This window comes from Phyllostomus hastatus, unplaced genomic scaffold, assembly GCF_019186645.2.
Source record: "Phyllostomus hastatus isolate PE091 unplaced genomic scaffold, TTU_PhHast_1.1 phas_scaffold_501, whole genome shotgun sequence".
Classification (NCBI taxonomy): Eukaryota; Metazoa; Chordata; class Mammalia; order Chiroptera; family Phyllostomidae; genus Phyllostomus; species Phyllostomus hastatus.
In genome coordinates this window covers 43787708-43808839 of record NW_025334033.1, presented here as the reverse complement: position 1 = coordinate 43808839, position 21132 = coordinate 43787708, and the positions used below count along the sequence as shown (strand labels likewise).

Sequence of the window (21132 nt, the reverse complement as noted above, 5' to 3'; positions counted from 1 at the left end):
AGAGACCTGGCAACCCTGGTCTGCATTCCTGGGTGGCAGCAAAGGGCAGGAACAGAGCGAAAGTGTGGGGCTTCTGATTCGCTTCAGTCTCCCCGAGCCCACTTCCCCCACGTATGCTACCTGGTTGGGCCCATAGGCATTTGAGTTGGTCAGTCCCTGTAGTAAATAATCAAATGTACAAACCCCAAATAAAAAGCAAATTGAAAGCAGGGCTGCTCTGTGCAAAGTGGGACAGGAAGACTGGGCCCTCCTGTTCACACTCACCCTCTGCCCACCACTCAAGCCCATTCTCAACACCCTCCCCCTCCTCCACCACCACTGCCTGCCGCTTGAGGCCCCTCCGTGGAACCCCAGGGACTGAGGGATAGGATGTTTACAGTGGGCATGTGTGCAGTGGGCATATTGCAGTGGTATTCTCTGGGATTTATATACTGATCTTTTGGCCAGCCTAGGAATTAGATCGACCTATAGGGCAAAGGGTTAGGGATAAATAGGTAACAGCTGCCTTTTAGCTAGCTGTCATGAGTTATCTAGAAGATAGCACATGACCCCTTTGGCTGTGACTTAAGAGGAAGAAAGCCATCTGGGTGCTCCATGAGCTCAGAGCGAGGACGAGACAGGAAGAGATCCAGCTCTGCCCTTTCACAAGTGGGAGCCCCTGCTCTGCCTGGCCTGGGCTCCCGTGCACCTGGTCTCTGCCAAGGCCACATTTATAATGAGTGAACCCGCAACAGGTCAGGCTCATGAGTCTTTTATGTTCAATAGGAATAAGGGAGAAAGATCTGGCTGATAATTTGACAGGAAGAGCTCCTGGACAGTATAGTTACCTCATAGGCATCTGTCAGCTGTCGAAGGCCTCTTTTCAGGTAGTGGAAGTGCTTCTCCCTGTGCAAAACCAGCCTGGAAAGACAAAGAGCTTGTAAACTTATTCTAATAGCCTAGGCTTCCATCCCACTGCAGAACACACATGAACACACATGTGCACACACACTCACTCTCAGCTTCAAGACATCCAGCCCTATTCAATGAATGGGTAACCAGCCACTGCTTTAGCTCCAGGGGCGGCTAAATCAGAGAAACCAGTCCGGCATCTGAACAGCCCAAAAGGGTCTAAACTGTGCTGGCAAATGTTTTGGGTGTGATCATCCTCTTCATGTCAGGTGACTTTGGGCTAAGCAAAAAGCCACAATGAATTCATACACCAAGGCAGTGACAAGCCACCCAGAAAGTTTTTCCAGGGTCCAACTCTGGCTCCCCATCTTGCAAGCAATTCAAATCTGAGGCTCGCCACCTCCCTGACTTGGTTAGCCTCCGTGATTCCAGTCATTTCTCCTGGGGTCACTTCTCTGAGGTTTGAAGTTTGCACTCTGCCTGCCCCTCAGTTATCCGTCTATTATTCCTGCCCCCGAAATTCCACTCCTACATGCTGACCCACAGCCCCAGCCAGGGGACGGCTGGTATTCTGCAGCCAGCTGCTCCCCTGGCCTCTGATGTCAGCAGCAGAGGCTCCAGGATGGAATGTGCCGCCCATGGCCACCTGCACGGGCAGGCAAAGGACGGGGGCTGCGCTTCGTGCCTCATCTCACTGACAAGGCCTGTGTGCATACAAAGAAAAGGGGAAAGGTGGGGTGGCGAGGCACTCACTGTGCTTGCAGATTTCAGAAATAAAAGAAGAACCATTCTCTTTTCTAGGTACTCAATTCAACAATTGTCTATTGAACTCCCACTACACTGTGCCCAAAATAAGGGCATGAATGTAGTCTTTACCTCAGAAAGTCCTCCAGTTCAGTATCAGAAATGAAATAAGGACAAGAGCAGTCACAATGTAAGGGGAGGGTGGGTAGGTCTCATAAAGGAACACAGATCAAACCCCATGAGGCTGTGCAGGGCACGGCAGCTCACTAAGGAAGGAGTGACCAGGAAGGGTTATGTGGAAGAGGGGGAACACGAGGTGGGCAGCCCTGGAAGGGGGAGAAGTTTTACAGGTAGAGATGGCCAGAGGGGAGCAATGGTGGGAGGGCGGTTCAGCCGGGTGGGGTGGACGGAAACGCTAACGTACAGACCAGAGTTGTCCAAAGGGCCTTCAGTGGTGATGGGAATGACATCTGTGCTGTCCACGAGGCAGCCACCAGCTGAGTGTGGGTATCAAACTGGAAATGTGCTAGTGCGACTGAGCACCTGATCTGTAACCTTTGTTTAATTTTAATTCATTTGTATTTAAATCGCCGCTGGGGACTAATGGCTACTTACAGTGCAGCACAGGTACAGCGTGTAAGAGGAGTGGCAGGTCGGGCATTTGGCCTCAATATTAGGAATGAAAGCAGAAAGGAATGGTCGGAAGGCAGCCGAAGCCCTTCTTACAGAGGTTGGGGTTCCAGCTGAGAAATTTCTACCCAAATTAATAGGCAAACAGAAGCCCTGCAGGTTTTGAGCTGAGAAGAGAAAATGGTCAGAACAGTGCTTTGAAAACCTGTCTGCCAGCTGCAGTAGGTATTCAAGACGTGTTTACAAACTGGACTCAATGAGAGCACTAAGCGCGGAGAGAGATGAGATGGGGAGACTGGTGAGATGAGGTGGGAAAGAGGGGAAACATTCTCTTTTCCATGCATTCCGTTCGACCACTGTTTACTGAACAACTGTTAAGAGTCAGCCAGGTGAGAGATACTTAGAGTACTTAGGCTCGAACTAGCACAGTGATTCATGATACGCTGACTTCTGGACAGGTGGGCTTTAAGGCATTGCAAGTACATGCAGGTGAGGATGTCAGTCGCACTGTTGGAAACACATGTGAGACTCAAGAGCAGGAGCCAGGTAACACAGACAGACTGGGAACCGTTTACCTGCACGCACGTGACTGGGGAAGCTGCAGGGGTGGAAAACAGAGCAGACAAAGTCTCAGGGCAGAACTGTGGGATGGCCCATCCTTGCAGCAGGACAAGGAGCCAGAGGAGACAAATAAAGAGAGTTACATAAGCCGGGGAAGGACATAGGCAGTGCTGGGTCACAGGCAGTTCAGGAGGAGGGAATTTCATGGGGTATGTAGCAGTGGCAAATGCTGCAGCAAGACTGAGGAAAAAGAGAACAAACCACAGAGGGGCTGGCAACCTCCAAGAAAGGCCAGGGGCTGATGGGAGCAGATTCCAGATCACACAGAAGAGGAGAAGGTCAGGCTCCATTGCTCTTTCAAGGAGGTGCAGAGGCCAGGACTCAGTGAGCACCCACTCTGTGGGGGCCGAGGGGCCGGGGCCAGGGTGGATGCTGACAGCATCCTAGAGCTGCGGTCTGGCGATGAACACAGGCAAATCAGTGGCAAGTACGGGCCTGTCCGACAAACACTCTGATGGAGAAGGCCACGGGCTCTGGCAGCACACAGGAAGGCACGGAGGTTCAGGACAAACTTCCCAAAGGACACAGCACTGAGTCAATGAAGGAAGGACACCCAAAGGGTATGATTCAGCTGGGCAAAATGAAGGGGACACTGTGGCACATCCCAGTGAGTTTGGTTTAGTTCAGCTGGAGCCAAGGCACAAGGGAGTGAGTGGCGAGATGTCAGACTGGAGAGCTGCAGAGGTGGACTTCCAAGTGCACTGGGGAGGTGATCTTAAACTGAAGGGCAAACAGGAGCCGCTGCGCTACCACACGGGTGGACGCCTTGAGAACGCTGTGCTAAGTGAAAGAAGGTGTCACGAAAGATCCCATATTGTACAATTCTGTTCAAGTGCAATGTCTGGATAGGAAAGTCCTTAGAGACAGAAAGTAGATTGTTTGCCAGGGGCTGAAGGCAAGGACGGGGAGGAATTGGAGGGTGAGAGCTGATGGGTTTTTTGGGAGCCATGAAAACATTCTAGATTGATTAACTGTGGTGATGCTTGCACAACTCTAAATGTACTAAAAACCACTGAATTTTTACATTTTAAGTGGGTGAATTATATGATATGTGAATTAAAGCTGTTATCAAAAATTTTTTAATAAAAATGTTCCAAGAGAATCACTGAACTATTTCAGGCACGGGAAAGACATGGTGAGATTTGCATTTTCTAGCTCGCACTAGTTTCAGCGTACCGAATAGGTTGGGGTGGTCATAAGGCCAGTGGCAGGAAACCAAACCCTCAATCTAAGTGAGTCTGTGGTGGCTGTAAAGGAAGAAAGACAAGAGCAGTGGCCTGGAGGGTGAACACAAGCGGTTCCAACAGAGGAGAGGTGAAGGAAGGGGAGAAGCTGAAAATGCAAGAGCCCGGACAAAATCCACCATGGAGGGTCCCCGAAAAGGGGGCAGGAGGGGTGGGATGGAGGCTTCAGAAGGGCAGGTGAGTTTGGCAATCAGGAAGGATTCTGCATTCTTGGAGACAGAAATGATGGGAGAGAATGTTCGGTTAGACGAACCTAGGGCTCTGAAGAGGGGAAGAGGGAAACCGTGGAGATGAATGGGGGACAGCCTCAATTTTCTCAGGAATTGGGAGACAAGACCAGGGAGAGCTATGGACTGGCCACTGTGGCGAGTGTGTTGGGGAATCTCCATGAGATGAATGAGGGTGAGGAAGCAGTAGTGAAGGCCCAGCTGAAGCTAAGTAGTATCAACTTTTGGTGAAGCCATTCTGCTGGCTCTGTGATATGGTTGTTTCCCTGCAAACCTTGCTGGGACCCATTAACAGAAGCAGCGATGGGGATGCTGTGGTGAGGACGGGTAAGATGGGAGGAGCAGAAAGGCAGAGTTGTGAAGGAACTGAATGAGATCAGAACTGAGGAAATAGCTCACGCTACGCACTGGCCCAGGCTCAGCAGGCTGCAACTGCTGAGAAGAACCAAGAGAAGACCGTTAATGAGGGCAGGCAGGGATCCACTCGAGAAGCGAGAGGAGGCTGAGAAACCCAAGCCAGGTGAAGGCAAGCACAGAGCTCTGAAAGGACCGATTCACAGTGGGGTTTTCTATAGGTCAGTTCTTTTTACCTAAAAATCAGGCAAAGGAATTCGGATAGGCTCAATACCTTGTGAGGCTAAACCACAGAGGGAAGGAAAAACACTCAGTTCCAAAGCAGAACACTAGTCACCTCATTTAGAAGTGTCAGGATTAAAGGTGTCTTGTAAATAAGCATAACACTGGGAAAAGGGCCAGGTGAGACGGGGAAGGTGCTGGGTGCCGGCCTAGCCCGCTGCCTGTAACCCTGTAAGCCAGCTCACGTCTGTCTGCAGCATCTGTGCCTAGCACAGAACAGGTCTCAACAGCTATTTGTCAAACGAGCAAAAGAAAGAACAAGGAATGGCAAGGTAAGTTTCTAACCAACAAAAAAAGACTGTTTTTCCTGGACATACATCCCTCAATAGAAAGAATGATGAATCTCCAAGGGAATTTAAAATGCAATTAAACAGAGAGGCCAAGGAGAGGGGTGATTCATCTCAGGAGCATATCAGCTTGGGCTCGGGGGCTGGTTTGTCAGTTCTCTCCCGTGTCTGTCCACACACACAACACTGCAGGAGACCCATCGGCCAGAGGTTAACCTTTCCTATGGGAATGAGCACTTTTAGTGGGCTGAATTAGGCAACCAAACAAGAGAACCTCTAGATAGTGCTGCTGAAGGAGTGAAGGAATGAATGAGTTTAAAGGAATCTGGCATGACAGGCAGCACGCTTCCTCTCCCTAACCTGGACCATCCCTGAGAACCGTGCCTTTGGCTGTAACAGGAGAGAAGACAGGGACTCAGTCCATTGTTGGCTCCTGGGAAGGTACTAAACCCACTAAAGCCACGGGCATCTCCAGTCTGAAAGCAGGCCTCTGGCACTTAAGTAATAAGTCACTCGAGGGAGAGTGGGAAGGAAGATGAACTTGTTTGTAACAAAGGACCTTGTGCAGAGCAGTGTGAAGAGCTATATCTTCTAAGTGATGAGCACTTGGGGAGTTCTAAGACAGCATCACATACAGAAATGGCAGAAAAACATGGAAGTAGGCCTTGAACTCAGAGCATTTTACCTTCCAGGCAACTGTCAACACTCAGCATTCACTGCTCTGCTAGCACAGTCCATTAGCAATATTCCTCAGGTCCAAGGATCACCAGGCATTTTTCCCAAGAAAAAAACCATTTTAAAATTATATCTGAGTTGGGGGTACAGGGAGAGAGAGAGAGATGAAGAGAGAGAGGGACTGTGTGTGTTTAGTTTATACATTTCAGGTTCCTTACTAAAGGTAATATAATAAATGGAAAAGGGTCAGTTCATAAGTGCGTGGGACAGTAAGACTAACTATGGGGAAGGAGAGCTTAACTACCATGGGAAAGCAGGATGCTGCTAAACAAAACTATGAAAACAATGGTCAAAAAGCTCCTTGGGACAGACCCACTTATCCAGGACAGCGTGCATGTGCTTCACAGTCTTACAGAGAGACTAAAATCGCTTCTGGGATGGGGAATAACTATAGAGTGTACTGACATCCAGTTTCAGCCTTGAATTTCAGCTGAATCTGCTATTTGGCTGTGGCTCTGGAAAGCTGAATAGGCAAATGCCTCCTGCAGCATCATTCCTGGTATTCCTGGTCCTGTGCGCGGCCAGAGGTCCTGGGAGTGTGTGTGACTCTGTCACATCTGATTGGCATCATGACCTCAGAAAGACTAACAAGCCGTGACATCCAGACTTACTGCTAACACCTGTATATTCACTTTAGCTGATAATAAAGGCTTGTTCCTACAGCATAATGTCAGACTTTTGAAATCTGGTGACTGAAATGTTAAATACTGAAATTGTGATTGTAATTTAAAGTTCTGATAAGTTTTTCAGATTTATTCTTATATTCTATAAGTTCTGTGATGGTGATATTTGGCTTCAACCTTATATTGATATGTTCATTTATATACTCAGACATTCGGCCAAAATGTGTAATATCTCTAATATTAACTAGCATGTGTAACATAAGATACTCATTAGCATCCTTTAAAATAATCATTTTCAAGGCAACAATAATAAAATGGGAAATGTCAGATTCCTAAAATAAACCGGGAGTCCTGATATATTCTGTGTCCACAAAGGGTCCACACCCAAGAGGAGCATTTCTGTTCCTCTCCCACATCTGACCAGAGACGGGTCCTCTTTCGTCCTCTACCCTCACTCCCGAAGAACCACCTCGTGCTCCCAGAGTATACCTGCCTTTCTCCGTCACAGCGCGGTAAGAACAAATGTCCACCAGCTCTGTTATGATGGTGGGTGAACAAGGAATGCCAAATGGCCAAAGGTCCCTTTGGCCACACAAAGGACCTATGCTCACAGAGCTGAGGACAGCAGACAGTGACTCAGAGCCCAGCCAGGTGAGTCACCGGGGATGTGCCTGCTACCACAAATCCCCTCCTACGGCAACCAAGCGCCTGATCGCCAAGTCCCAGCACCGAGGTCTGTATTGGGCAGAGAGTGTGTTCTCTCCAAGCTATTTAAACAAATAGTGTCATTTGCTAATCCCTGGCTGTGGCTCAGGGGGAGAGCAATAACTCATTATTGAGGTTTGAGCTTTGAGTAAATGTAGAGATTCAGTTTAGCAGTTTGGGGAAAGACTCCTCTTGTTAATTGACATTTTCCTTCTTTCCTTCCCCAGGGAAGAAAGATAAAGATAACATTTTTACTTATCTTTCCTTTTTTCCAATTTGCCTTTTCTGATGATTTTCTGCCTTGGCTAATTTTCTCAGAGAAAAAAATTTTTTCAAGGAAATAGTGGCAAAATAGAATGGTGGCAAAAAAGACACGAAGTTATCTCAGGCTAGAACCACTTGTAATGGCCCAGGAGGCAGAAGACCCCAGAGCCCAGCCGGCCAGGAGGGAGCCTGCTGAGGAGGTCTCGGGAAGTCGGGAGACAGGACACAGGCGGTTTGGCTGCACGTGAGACCCCCAGCTTCCCATCCTGAGTGAGCCTGCCAGCGGCCTGACCAGCTCTGTTCAGAGGCTGTCAAGGGAAAGGGCTGCATCCCTGACATAGAATGAGGACCCAGCACAGTTTGGGACTAATCCGTTCTGAGGGCTGGAAATATGACACAGGACAGTTTGGGAGAAATAATTTATGACTAGAAGAAAAATGCTAATAAAGGAATGATATAACCTCATGCAATTCTACTGGGATACATTACAAAACTAGAAAAAAGCAAAAATACAGGTTCACATTCCACAGGGTCTGGCAGAAGTAATGCCTGCATGAGTGTGGTTGGTAGGATAATAATATGGGTGTCATAACTTATAGTTTTAATTTGAACATTCACTTAAAATATCATATGATATGCTTGAGTGTGACAATGTTATGTTACAGAATTACATGCTTATGATTTTGTAATAAAAGGGGGGTGTTATTTGTGCCAGACCCTGGATAATAAGTTTCTGCTTATAATCCCTCTTCTGGAATTTGTGACATCAAAGAGCTTAGGAGACTTCAACCTGCTTAGTGCTGAAGAAAACAAAAGGCCTTATATTTCCCACTTGAAATTTCATCCTTGGGATCTGCTGCACAACTACCAACAAGGGCCAGGCTGGGAGAAGTTCAAACTTCTCACAGTTTCACAGTCAAGTAATAACATACATCAAAGAATCCATCATTTGCCATCACCCTGGACCCTACATCTGTTTCAGAGTATAATATGAAAAACCTGACAGTTCTCATCTGAACACCAGCAAGCAGCTCACAACTAAGCAACAGAAACCTGAACTGCCTCTCTCCATCTTCAGCCCGCAGAGTTTGGGCCTCCAGGGGCATCCCACGTCACACCTGCTGGCTCAGTTCAAGTGGAGCATCTCTCAACTGCGTTCTAATAGAGGGAGGAGTTGGCAACATAAACACATCCAGGGAGCCACAAGGTCAAGAAACCCCAGTCTTGCAGCAGACTCATCCCCCGCGGCTCGATAAGCTCACGGTGGAAAGGAGAGCCCTGGGTGGATGGCTCAGCTGGTTAGAGTGTCGTCCCCATACCCCAAGGTTGCGGGTTTGATCCCTGGACAGGGCACAGACAAAAATCAACCAGTGAAGTGGAGCAACAAATGGCTGTTTCTGTCTGTCTCTGTCAAATCAACTTTTAAAAAAGGAGGAAAGAAGAAAGCCTCCCACAGGAGGTGGCATCTCTCAAATCCTCTCAAACTGCCAATCACAGCTTACCTTGGTACAAGGTGGTTGAACTTGTAAGCACTGAAGACCTCTTGGATCCTTTCTTCTACTTTTGCCTGAGAAGGATGCAGGGGTTGGGAGAGAGAAAACAAACACAGATGAGACTTCTATCAGCTTTTTCTTCCTGTTGCCACGAAGGCCCACTGGCTGAGTTGCTCGGGTGGTTTTGTACTTCACAGCACTAGAAGGCTGCACGCAGCAGCCCTGCGGGATGACAGGCGTGTACAAGGAGGGAGAGATAGAATGCCCTGCACCATGCTGGCGTCACAATTGACTTTTCCAGTACACTGATCTGTAATGTCCAAACTAACAGCAGTCTGGCTCCCTGGCACTGGTTACCCAGGGTGCGGACAAAGACAGATACATATTGCTTGAAAGATTTATTCTTGTCTGCTCGATGAAGTTGTGTAGGTGTTCATTTTACTGGCCATTCTCACATACACAATTAATTTGTGCTAAGAATCATACTTATTATTGTTTAAGTACAGACTTATTTTTTTAAAGATTTTATTTATTTATTTTTAGAGAGGGAAGGGAGGGAGAAAAAGAGAGAGAGAGAGAGAGAGAGAGAGAAACATTTAATGTGCAGTTGCTGGGAGCCGTGGCCTGCAACTCAGGTATGTAGCCTGACTGGGAATCGGACCTGCAATGCTTTGGTTCACAGCCTGCGCTCAATCCACTGAGCTACGCCAGCCAGGGCTATTGTTTAAGTACAGATTTAAATACAGAGTGAACAGAATTCAAATCCCCTAAGGGATTTAAAAGAACATCAATCACAGACACCCCAGAGAAATAGCGTATCTGCTCATTGGTTCTACATCACTCACAAGGCTAAAATGAAGGACCTATGAGAGCCAGATCACCAAAGAAGCCAGACCACCTGTGTCCTCCGCAGCCCACACCATAATGTAGTCACACAGGACAGCTTCTGTAAGAAACGGTACAGCAGTGTAGCGGTGGGGGGGTGGCGAACAGGATACAGGGTTTCACCTTCCTCAGTGTCCCCACTCTGTAGGGAGGCATGTCCTTGCTGAGATTTCAAGATACATAACACATTGTATGTGGGAAACGTATTTATACGTTTTACGTTGACTGGTAGTAGAGCACAAGATAAAAACTACCCGCAAACAATGTGATAATAATGTCCTCTCTGGGAAATTTTTTAAATGCATTATTTGTTTCTGAAACACCCACAGAGTCAGGGCCTCTCGTCCCTTTGACGACTGTGCAGAGATTTGTGATGACAACGGCAGCAGTGATGTGAATCATCTAACACGGCAGCCAATCTAAAATTCATTTATACGTGGTTTTAGGATGTACTTTGATATTTGCCTTTGAAGAGAAGTCTGAGGGATGATCTGGTTAAGGACGTACAATACTTCAAAAAACGGCCTGAAGTCACTATGAGAACTTGACTCAGGAGGAATAAGAAAATCATCCCAGATTTCTCATCCTTTCCCCATTCTGGACACTCGCAAGGTATAACAAGATGCAGAGTGAGGGGGGATCCCCAGAAAACCCCCACAGCCCTTGGTTGGCAGATGTGCATTACAATGGCAAGGGGACAGCCGTGTCTTTCCTTAAAAAAAACTGTAATACCACCTCGGGGCAATAGGTGTGTATGTGACTTTCAGAACGTATGGTGACTTATGACATAGCCAGGGGCTTGTTCAGTGCCTGTGCAAGAGGCAGGGAGGTGGTTCCCCCTGCATCTCTGAGTCACACTTGTCCTAACTGGAGGTGGCAGGTAGAACAATACAGGGAAACTGGCAAATGTAGCCCATTGTGGGAGGGGTCAGGATTTAAACTAAGGGCAGGCAGCCATGAGGGGAGAGCCACATTGCTGGCAGTGAGCAGAGCAGCTATGTGGTTTGGAAAGGGTGTAGTAAGCAGGGATCCATGAGGAAGGAGAGCCATGATGTAGCAGCCATGTGGAGGGAGGAGTAAGCAAGAAGCTGTGTCGTTTGCAGTCAGGATCCCACCACGCGCCCTGGTACAGTAAGAAAGGGGACATGCTGCCGCTCTGATGGTCCCCACCCTAGCTGACTCCAGAGCCACCAAGGACCCCGCCTTTGTAAGATGCTGACCTATTGCCTCATGGACCCAGACTCTATCCAGACTCTTGGGACTGGTGCCTTTCCTGGACTTCACCATGGTCCCATGCCAAACAGCACATGTTTTCCTGGACTATCACACGGAGGCTGATGACAACGTACCCCAGATCCTGAAGGAGGGAGCTGCTGTGAGACTATTTGCACAGCCGGCTTAAGCACAGATAAGGATATGAGGAACTTTGGGGGCTTTGGCTTATAGCCTTTGGGGGAGCAAGGGAAGGGCTGGGTCTCATAGGAGAACAGGGCTCTGAGCTGAAGTTCTCCCAGCCCCCTTGAGGTTGGAATGTTGTAAATAAAAACCTGTTTCTTCCAATGCTGATTATTGGGTCATACACCAAGGCGGCACGTGGATGGGCCCCTGTCTGCTCGGTTACAATGGGACTAATACAAAGCACCAGCCTAAGGGGAACACAGACTGCACTTCTCAGCTGCGCCTTCCTTAACTGAGAGCTGAAAGGGACAGAAACGCATACAAGAAAAGATGTACTGGTATAGTTAAGAGAATTGATGAATTCTGAATGAAACAAAAGCAAGTGGGCAGAAGACTCATTTCCTTTACTTAAATACCAGCTGATTCAAATCCGTATGACTTAATAGTCAAAGGCTAATGGATGAGGCCATCTTCTCCTTAGCATTTTGACACTTAGACGCCTGGGAGGAAAGCTTCCAGCCAAGAACTCCTTGATGAAAAAACTTCAGTTCCTACTTGGGCAACCCCAGCAGCTAAGTACTAGATGAGGAAAATGGAGTTTTATTTCTAAACTAAGACATTTAACAAAAACACAGAGATATGTCATAAAGCAAAGTGGAAAATGCCTAAAATATTCCCAGTACAGTGTCATTTCTTCATGATTTCCTAACCACACTCTTTAGAATGAACAAGTGCTAGTCCCAGGCAGTTAGCAACTGACTCGGGTCTGAAAATCTAAATTATGAATTCTATTAATGCCTCAGAATTACAGGTCAGCTTTTCATAATGGATAAAAAAAATCACTTTATTTTTCTTAAGAACTGGTATGATTTTCTAAGCTTTATGAGATAAAATTCACATACTATTCAATTCACCCATCTAAAGTGTATAATTCAATGGCTTTCAGTATCTTCAGAGTTGGGTATCCATTACCCCAATTAATTTTAGAACACGTGCACTACCCCAAAAAGAAGCCCTGCTCCCCTTAGGACTCACCCCAAACCTCCGTCCTCCCAGCTCCTCCCAACGACTAGTCTGCTTTCTATCTCTATAGATTTGCCTATTCGGGATGCTTCGTGTAAATGGAATCACACAATATGTGGTCCTTTGTGACTGGCTTCTTTCAGCACGATGTTTTCAAACTATCCACATTGCAGCGTGTGCCGGCACCTCATTTCCTTTCATTGCTGAGTATTATCCCATTATGTGAATACGAGCATATCACATTTTGCTTATCGGTTCATCGGTTGATAGGCATGTGGGTTGTTCCCTCTTTGGGGCTATGATGAGTAATACTGCTGTAAACATTTCATTTCTCTTGGGTATATACTTAGAAGTGGAATTGCTAGATCACATGGCAACTCTGTGCCTCGCTGTGTGTGGAACTGCCAGGCAGTCTTGCACAGCAGCTGCACCATTTTGCACTCCCACCAGCAGTGCATGAGGGCTGCGACTTCACGTCCTCACCAACACACACTATTACCTGTCTTTGACTGCAGCCCTCCTGCGCTGGAAAGCAGTATCTCATTATAGTTTTGATTACCTTTTCCTGCTGGCTAATGATATTGAACATGTTTGGGGGGTTTATTGGCCATTTGTAGATCTTCTTTGGAGAAATATCTATTCACATATTCTGTTCATCTTTAAAATTGGGTTATTTGTTTTTTATCACTGAACTGTAATGTTACTTTATATATTCTAGATATAAGTCCCTTAATGGATACATGACTTGCAAAAATTTACTCTCAGTCTATGTATGTTTTAGGAACTGGTGTATTTTTTCTTAGAAAAAGATCATCTAAGAACACACAGTGTAGGTTTTAGAGTACAGCTTTACAAATAACACTTAGCGATAAGCCTGAATTGATTTTTGACAAATAGTAACGGATTAATACAGAGATTTTAAAGCACTCATCTGGGGAGGAAAATGCCAAAGTAATCACCAAAACATGCAACAACCTTTTTTTTGCCTCTACTTCTCCCCATATAGCTTGCCAGTGTTATATAAAAGCATTCTTTAAATGTTCTGATTTGCATAGCGGGAGGAAAAGACAAAAAAACACACCAATAAACCAAAACTAGCTGAATATAAGAGTTAACATAGCAGGCCTGAGATTGCTGTTTGAAAGGCTGGCCCGTGGCTGGTGTCCGGGAGCCTGGGTTTCAGCCGAGTTCCCACCCTTTCCCCAGACTGCAAAGGGCGGCTCACTGAGCCTAAGTTGCGTGAACATGTGGACTGCGCTGAACAGCTGCTTTTCTCCCGGAAGCACGGAATTCTGAGAAGTGCTAGGCGGAGGGCACCTGTGTGACGGACCTCCAGCAGAACTGCAGGCACCAAGTCTTTCACAAGCCGCCCTGGTAGACAGCACTTCACATGTGTCCTCACCATTCACAGTTCAGCGGAGGGATCAAGCCCGTCCGCTGTGCGGCCCGTGGGAGAGGGCTCCTGGAAGCTCGGGCCGCGTTTTCTCTGGGCTTCACCCCATGAGCCTCTTCCCTTTGCTGATTTTGCTGAGCAGCTTTTTGCTGCAATAAATCATAACCGTCAGTATGACTGTATGCTGAGTTGTCTGAATCTTTGTACTGAATCACCAAACCTAGGGAGTGGCCTTGGGGACCTTCATCACGTCAGTAAATTTAGAAACTGAGCCTCTGGGACAGAACTAAGGGAATTAGTCATAACAACTGCACAACACCTATAAGCAAGACCTATAATTAAATTCCTTTAAAAATTATCAAAATCCTCACTTATAGGAGAACTCAGAGCTATTTAAAAAAGAAAGCTAAGTCGTGACAAGCTCTGAATACTAGATAGCTCTCTAATCCGAACTCAGAAAACAAAAAGCAGCTTCAGTACGGAGATGCTAAAGCATGGCCACTGTCCCTGGCCTCTCATTTTATCTTGAATGTCCATGCTTCCTTTCCATCCCAAAGGAATGGACTATTCTACCCCAGCTAATGTTTCCTTTCTGCACGAGAACCCTCACAGGCTAGGCGGTTACCAACTGGGAACAACACAAAGGCTGATTAACAGCCTTATAACAACAGACAATTTTCTTTTGCATAAATAGCAAAGGGCCCATAGGTTCATTTCCCTTGGGCACGGGACACACATAGTTCATGACCATCTTTTTTTGCTTTTTGTTTTTTGCCCATTACCATTTAGCCCCCTTATTATGCACCCCCATCACTACACTCCTATCCAGGTCCATGAGTCCTTTTTTCCTTTTCACTCAATCCCTCCACCCCCCACCCCCAGCTGTCATTCTGCTGTCTATGAGTCTGTCTCTATTTTTCTTGTTAGTTCAGTTTGTTCACTAGATTCATATAAGTGAGATCATATGGTATTTGTCTTTCTCTGACTGGCTTATTTCACTTAGCATAATGTTCTCCAGGTCTATCCATACTGTTTTGCAAAGGGTAAAATTTTCTTCTTTTTTATAGCTGAGTAGTGTTCCATTGTGTAAATGTACCATTGTTGTTTTATCCACTCATCTACTGATGTGCTGTTTTTTAAAAATCCTCACCCAAGGACATGTCTATTGCTTTTAGAGAGAGAGGAAGTGGGGTGGAAGGGAGGGAGAGAGAGAGAGAAACATCAGTGTGAGACAGAAACAGGCTGGGCTGACATCTTTGGGAGTGGGTGGCTAGGGGGTGGAGGGATTGAGCAAAACAGAAAAAGGGTTCATGAACATGGACAACAGTGTGGTGGTTGCAGGGGGAGGGGAATAGGGTTTACAGGGGATAAATGGTAACAGAAAGAATATGATAAAAATAAATATTTTTTTAAACAGCACATAAATACAGAGCTTATGGATCTATAAAAGGATTAAAAATGAAGAAGTAGAAGTATATACAGTCAACTTAGGATAGAAGTTGCTCCCAGAAAGGGTGAGGGACAAAATGTTAATTGTTTTCCTTCAAACAAACAACCAGAATAAAAAAAGTTAAGGTGTTAGCAACTGCTTATTCTAGGTTATAGGAAAATGGCTATTAATTATGTTATTGTTTACACTTTTTGTTAACTATAAATCTCTTAAAAAAAAAAAGAAAAGAAAGAAAGAAAAAGATTTGAGCCCTGACCAGTGTGGCTCAGGTGGTTGGGCATCATCCCACAAAGTGAAAGGTCACAGGTTCAATTCCCAGTCAGGACACATGCCTGGGTTGCAGGTTCAGTCCCCGGTTGGGGCACATGTGAGAGGCAACCTCAGGGTGTGTGCAAGGCAACCACTTGATGTTTCTCTCTCACATCGATGTTTCTCACCCTTTCTTTCCACCTTCCCCTCTCTCTAAAAATAAATAAAATCTTTTTTTTTAAAGATTAGAAAGTGCTTAGTTTTATGATGCCTTATCTCCCAAGCTTCCCCACATCCTACACAGATGGGCCACAACAAAGAAACTGTGTTCTGAAAGTTCATTGGTAAGTCAGTCATTTAGACCTTATTTGTTTTGCCATCCAAACAATGTCATGCCAAACCGGATCCAGGCCAGCCCTCCCAAACCTTTTAATGTATAACATAACCGTTAATTCTGTTAATTCAACAGCACATCTCATTTTCTCCAGTCATGAAGCAATTGGTCACCTAACCCATGGTAAAAAGGGAACACAATGGTTCCGAGTTAGAAGTTTACACCTGCTTCTGACTGGACACAGGCTAGGCGTCTCTAGGCACAGAATGTTTTTAAATTTGCTCAAGTCAGATTACACACTTTGAGGGCTACTAGAATATGCCTTCCCAAAATATACCTCTTTGGCATATGGATTATTTTGAGGTAAAGACCATTTGATAACCAAGAGACACAGGAAAAGCTCTAAAAACAGGGCATAAAATTTCATATTGTAAAGAAAATTTCCTTTTCTAAAAATATCTCCCTCTCTGTACCAGAAGTGGAGAACTCTTAACAACTCTAACCAATGGAGAAGACTCAACGTAACTCTACATCACAAATCTTACTAAACAACTCTTGTCTACCCCACTTTTCCTGTTCTCTCCCCATAACTTAGCTCTCCTACCCAGAAGGCCCATTCCCCTTTTCTTTGTTTTAGTCTAAAATAATATAAAACCCCAAGTTCTAACCACCCCTTTGGGTGACTCATAGATGGGTGCTACCATGTGTACTTACAACATGCACATGTTAATACACTTCTGCTTGTTTTTCCCTCGTTCACCTTCTTTGCCTAGTCTAGTTTACAGGGCCCCAGCTGGAGAACCTAAAGCGGGTAGAGGAAAAGATTTTTTCCTGCTCTACTATATATTTATATTTACATAGTCATACATGCACATATATCTTTAAAATATGTAATGAAACTAGTAAATATATATACCAGCATGTGTATGTGTCATCTGTACACATGATAGAAACTGATAGGTATGTTAGTGTGTGTTTTCTGATGATAGATTGCGTCAGAATCTAGGGTCCAGAGATAAAGTGATGGCCTCAAGTCCACAAGACTAAAGGACCACAGTAATAAATAAATGCAGATCTAACCATCTATCTTCACTCTTGCCAGCTCTGTTTAAAAGATATTTTCTGAAATTTTTCTAGAAATCCAACCAACAGAACCACAGAATAATCTCCCCTCGTAGGTGAGTCATAAGAACCAGCTAATGCATTTGGGGCTTTCTCTTTCACAGGTTCTCTCTGAAGCCTGTCTCATGATGCACCACTGACTTTCCTATCACGGACCATCACTTCTCTTCTTCCTACAGTTCTCCCTCTCCCAGGGGAGGACACTTCCAGAAAGCAGGTTTGCTGCCTGAGAGTCATGTTAATTCTGGAGATGTGGTAAAAGAATCATTAATAAGTGAAATATAAAGCAAGGATTCTTCCTAAAAAAAAAATCTCTGGGTGGGGGGAAGTCACTTGATAAGCAATCTTTACAAAGTAACTCTTGCTGTGGTGAGTTCTTTCAATTCTTTATTTTGAACACAAAGTACCAGTTGAGGTTGACACATCCACCTGAAATAAGGTCTGGTCATGGCTGCTTGCAGAGGTAAGCTGAGTCTACCTTTACAGAAGAAGACAAATTAAACACAGATTTAGTCATTATTCCTGGGGACATGAACTCACACTTCCACATGTAAGTTGCCATTATAAAATCTTTTAAAGATCACTTTAAAAAGTAATAATGTGGTTAAATTGTGGCAATCACAGATATACACAGACTGGACACATTGTAAGAGAATTCTAACTGTAGCTTGTAGTAAAATAGTCAATGACAATGTCTCACCATACTCACAAAGGGTGAATTTCAAAAAACTGCAAGTATGGTTTGGAAAAACATATCAGCTCATCCAAAATGTGGCCCCAGTAATGATAAGAATACTGAGGTCAAATATGGATGTGAAGAGTTTGAAGAAAAGTATTATGTGAATAGGAGGAAGAGGAAAACAGTATTTCCAAATTAATGTAACTTTGCCCTGGCCAATGTGGCTCAGTTGGTTAGAGCATCATCCCATAACGGAAAGGTTGCAGGTTCGATTCCCCATTCAGGAGTGTACCATCCCCGGTCAGGGCATACGGGAGGCAACCAATCAATGCTTCTCTCTCACATCAATGTTTCTCTGTGTCCTTTTCTCTCTCTCTAAAAGCAATGGGAAAAAAATGTCCTCAGGTGAAAATAAAAAGAAAAGAAATAAAAAATAAATTATTGTGATTATCATAGAGTATGTGATTTTAAATAGATCTATGTACCTAAATTTAAAATGTAAATTTTGTAAGTAGACATTTGATTTGTTTGCCTACATACCTAAAACTACATGTATTTTCAAGTTGACCCAAAAAACACTTCGGGGGACTTTTTAATAGGGAAGAATGAGGAAATTTTTGAGATTTGAAATTGCCTTACAGTTGGGCAATATATGCTAAATTTAATAAAATAAAATTGATTCACATAGCTACCCTACTGACTACCTAACCAAGCAGAGCTCTCTTTCCTTCTATCAGATGCAGAAAAAAAACTGGTAAGTTTGATCATATTTAGTGGTTTGTTTCGCCTCCGTTTAATAATCTTTTGGAGGCTATGACTTGAAACAAGTCAACAGCAAGAGTCCCTCCTTCAGGAACTGCGGTGGCTTAATGCCCATCACTTCAGGCCGGGTCTTTGGCCTGGCTCCCGTCCCACCCCACTGCCAGCAGGCTCCCCCCTCCAGCTAACCCAAGTTCCCACCACAGCCAACATGCACCCTCCGTTCATTCCCGGGAGGTCTTCCTTCATGAGGGCTATTTTCCACAGGGATGGCTCCCCGACCCTGGTCCCATGAAAGGGAGTTTTCCAGGGGGCCTCAGCCCACAACAGACAGTTTGGAGCCCCCTGAAATCCTGGATCAATGCGGTCATAATTTAGCATTGAATTACATGCTTTTATAAGTGATTCTGTGATTGCTTCAGGCATATGGTTATTCTTTCCTCTAAGAGAAAAAATTCTGAGAGCAGGGACTAAGACTAATAGTTCTGGATTTCCCTCAGAGTTGATTGTCACTTCACTGAATGTTGTCTAATGACATCATGCCATTTCAAGGGAAGGATGCTTTTACCCCTGTTCAAGGGCAAACTGCAAGAAAAAGACAGGAATAATACCTTCAGTAAACAACTGTTTTTAACAAGCTGCTACCTCTGAGACTGCACCAGTGTTGACCTACTGACCTGAATCACAGAGCATTTGCAAAGGGGTGACGGCAGATGGAAAAAAAAAGAGAGAGAGACAACCACTAACAAAACAACTCCATATTGCTTTAGGAGCTATAAAAGGTGCCCCACGCCTCAAATCCACCAGTAAAACACTTTGTCAAGGTAGAGTCATTCAAAAAATACCCAGAACCTGACCTAAGACACTCTACAACACCAGCGTTCCACTGCCATGGCCCTGAGTTAAGCAGCCATCATCTGTCACCTGCAGTATTGCAACAGCCTCCTAACTAGTTCCCCTACCCTCTCCTCCTCACAATCTACTTCCCAGCAGTGACCTAAATGAGCCTGATGAAATGCTAGTCAGAGTGTGTCAGAACCTTCCAATCGTGGATCAGTCTGGGAGGTAACAGATGGCACATTCAAAGTGGGTGCTTTGAGATCTTATGAAGGAAGGAGTTACAAAGGCATAGGCAGGTGCAGCGAAACCACAAAAGAGAGTGCAGTACTCTGGGGCTGGCAACACAGGGGTACTTGGTCCCCCTCCTCCCCTAGGCCAGAAAGTATGAAGAGAAGGAGATAAACACAGAGAGCCCCACGAAGAAGGCACCTTATAGGAGATGTGACCTTAAGTCTAGAGACACACCAGCCCACGCGACCCTGTAGGAAGGGAGTAAATGTGCGATCTTATTTTTCTCCTTCTCTGTCACCCCCTATCCATTACTGCCCTGGCCAAACACAACCAGGAGCCGTAAGGCAAGGAGGCCTGTCAAGCAGGTGCACCTCCTGGAGCACATCCACAGAGCAGGGTGGAAAAGGGTAGAGTGAATCTAGGGAAGGAAACAGAAGCCATCCAGCCCAATGGCTTCCCATCTCAGTCAGGGTATTTGAAAGTACTTATATAGGGCCCTCCACAGTCCAAACTCATCTCCCACCCTCCTGTTTGCTAACCTCTCCACTCGCAGTGGCTTTCCACTCAGCAGGCACACTCTTGCCTCAGGTCCTTTGTACTTGCTGCTTTTTTGCCCAGAATGCTTTTCCCCACAGACACACATATGGCATGCTCCCTCGCTTACTTCAGGTCTCAGCTAAAACATCATGTCATCGGAGGTTTTCTCCTGCCACCTTATGTAAAAACTACCCCTGCTCCCACCCCACCCATTCCTGGCACACCCTGTCTCCCTTATCCTGCTTTTTTGTTCTCTGCAGCATTCCACTCCAGTTAACATATCTAATAAATGATAGATAGATAGACAGACAGTTTACCCTTTTTAAATTAACTGCATCCTGGCCTAGAACAAAAGTTTCATAAAGCCATCAACTTAGCCTCTTTCGTTCACTGCCTTATGTCCAGTGCCCAAAACAGTGTCTGACACATAGAAGGCACTCAATATTTGTTGAATAAATTTAAATGAGTTAACGAAAACAGAAGGAATCATACCTAAGGGTTCTTTCCACTACTTACAGGTTTAACTTCAAAATCAAATTGTTTTTTAACAAATAAAGTCTGCTGGTAATCAGATAGGGTGCAGGTGATAAGTGTTTGTTTTATTGGCAATGGCACAAAATGGAGCTCTGACAGTAAATCTCTATGAATAAATTGTTCAGTCAGAACCAAAAGAATGACAGTAGTGCCTTCTGTAAACAACTCCTCCTCACAAGGTTGGTACTTCTTATTCATATATCATTATCAAACTCCTGACCTAGTACTTCTCTAAGCCCCAGTCCTCTTGCCTGTAAAATGTGTAAGGTTTGAATGATAGGATGTGTGGAAGGCCTTTAGCACAGTGTTGGGACCCAATGAATGGGTACTATGGTGATTATTCAAGCATTGAGGCAACCATGAAAATGAGACACTACATTATCTTCCCACTATCTGGAACTGTTTATCCTAGACTTTTAAAATGCGAGCTGGAATAACAACAAAAGGAAATCTTTTATTTCCTTTCTATCTACCCCATAGTTGGGCCTACATTTGAAAGATACCCTCTAATGCTCCATATCTGAATCTAGTAACCACTCCCCACCCAAGGCTTGGCCCAGCCTTTTGCAGGCCAGAACCTTGTATTCGTTTCTGCATC

At 45.2% G+C, this 21132-nt stretch overlaps 1 protein-coding gene across 1 annotated transcript in view; it reads right to left on the bottom strand.

Moving 5' to 3' along the window:
• The window catches only part of FNTB (farnesyltransferase, CAAX box, beta), a 62370-nt gene that overhangs the window by 39414 nt on the left and 1824 nt on the right, over nucleotides 1-21132 (bottom strand). Inside the window, exons 2-3 of the mRNA XM_045823421.1 lie at nucleotides 9110-9174; nucleotides 828-900 (exon numbers count right to left, since the gene is read on the bottom strand). Coding sequence (XP_045679377.1) covers nucleotides 828-900; nucleotides 9110-9174 — 138 coding nt within the window. The remainder of the gene's footprint in view (nucleotides 1-827; nucleotides 901-9109; nucleotides 9175-21132) is intronic.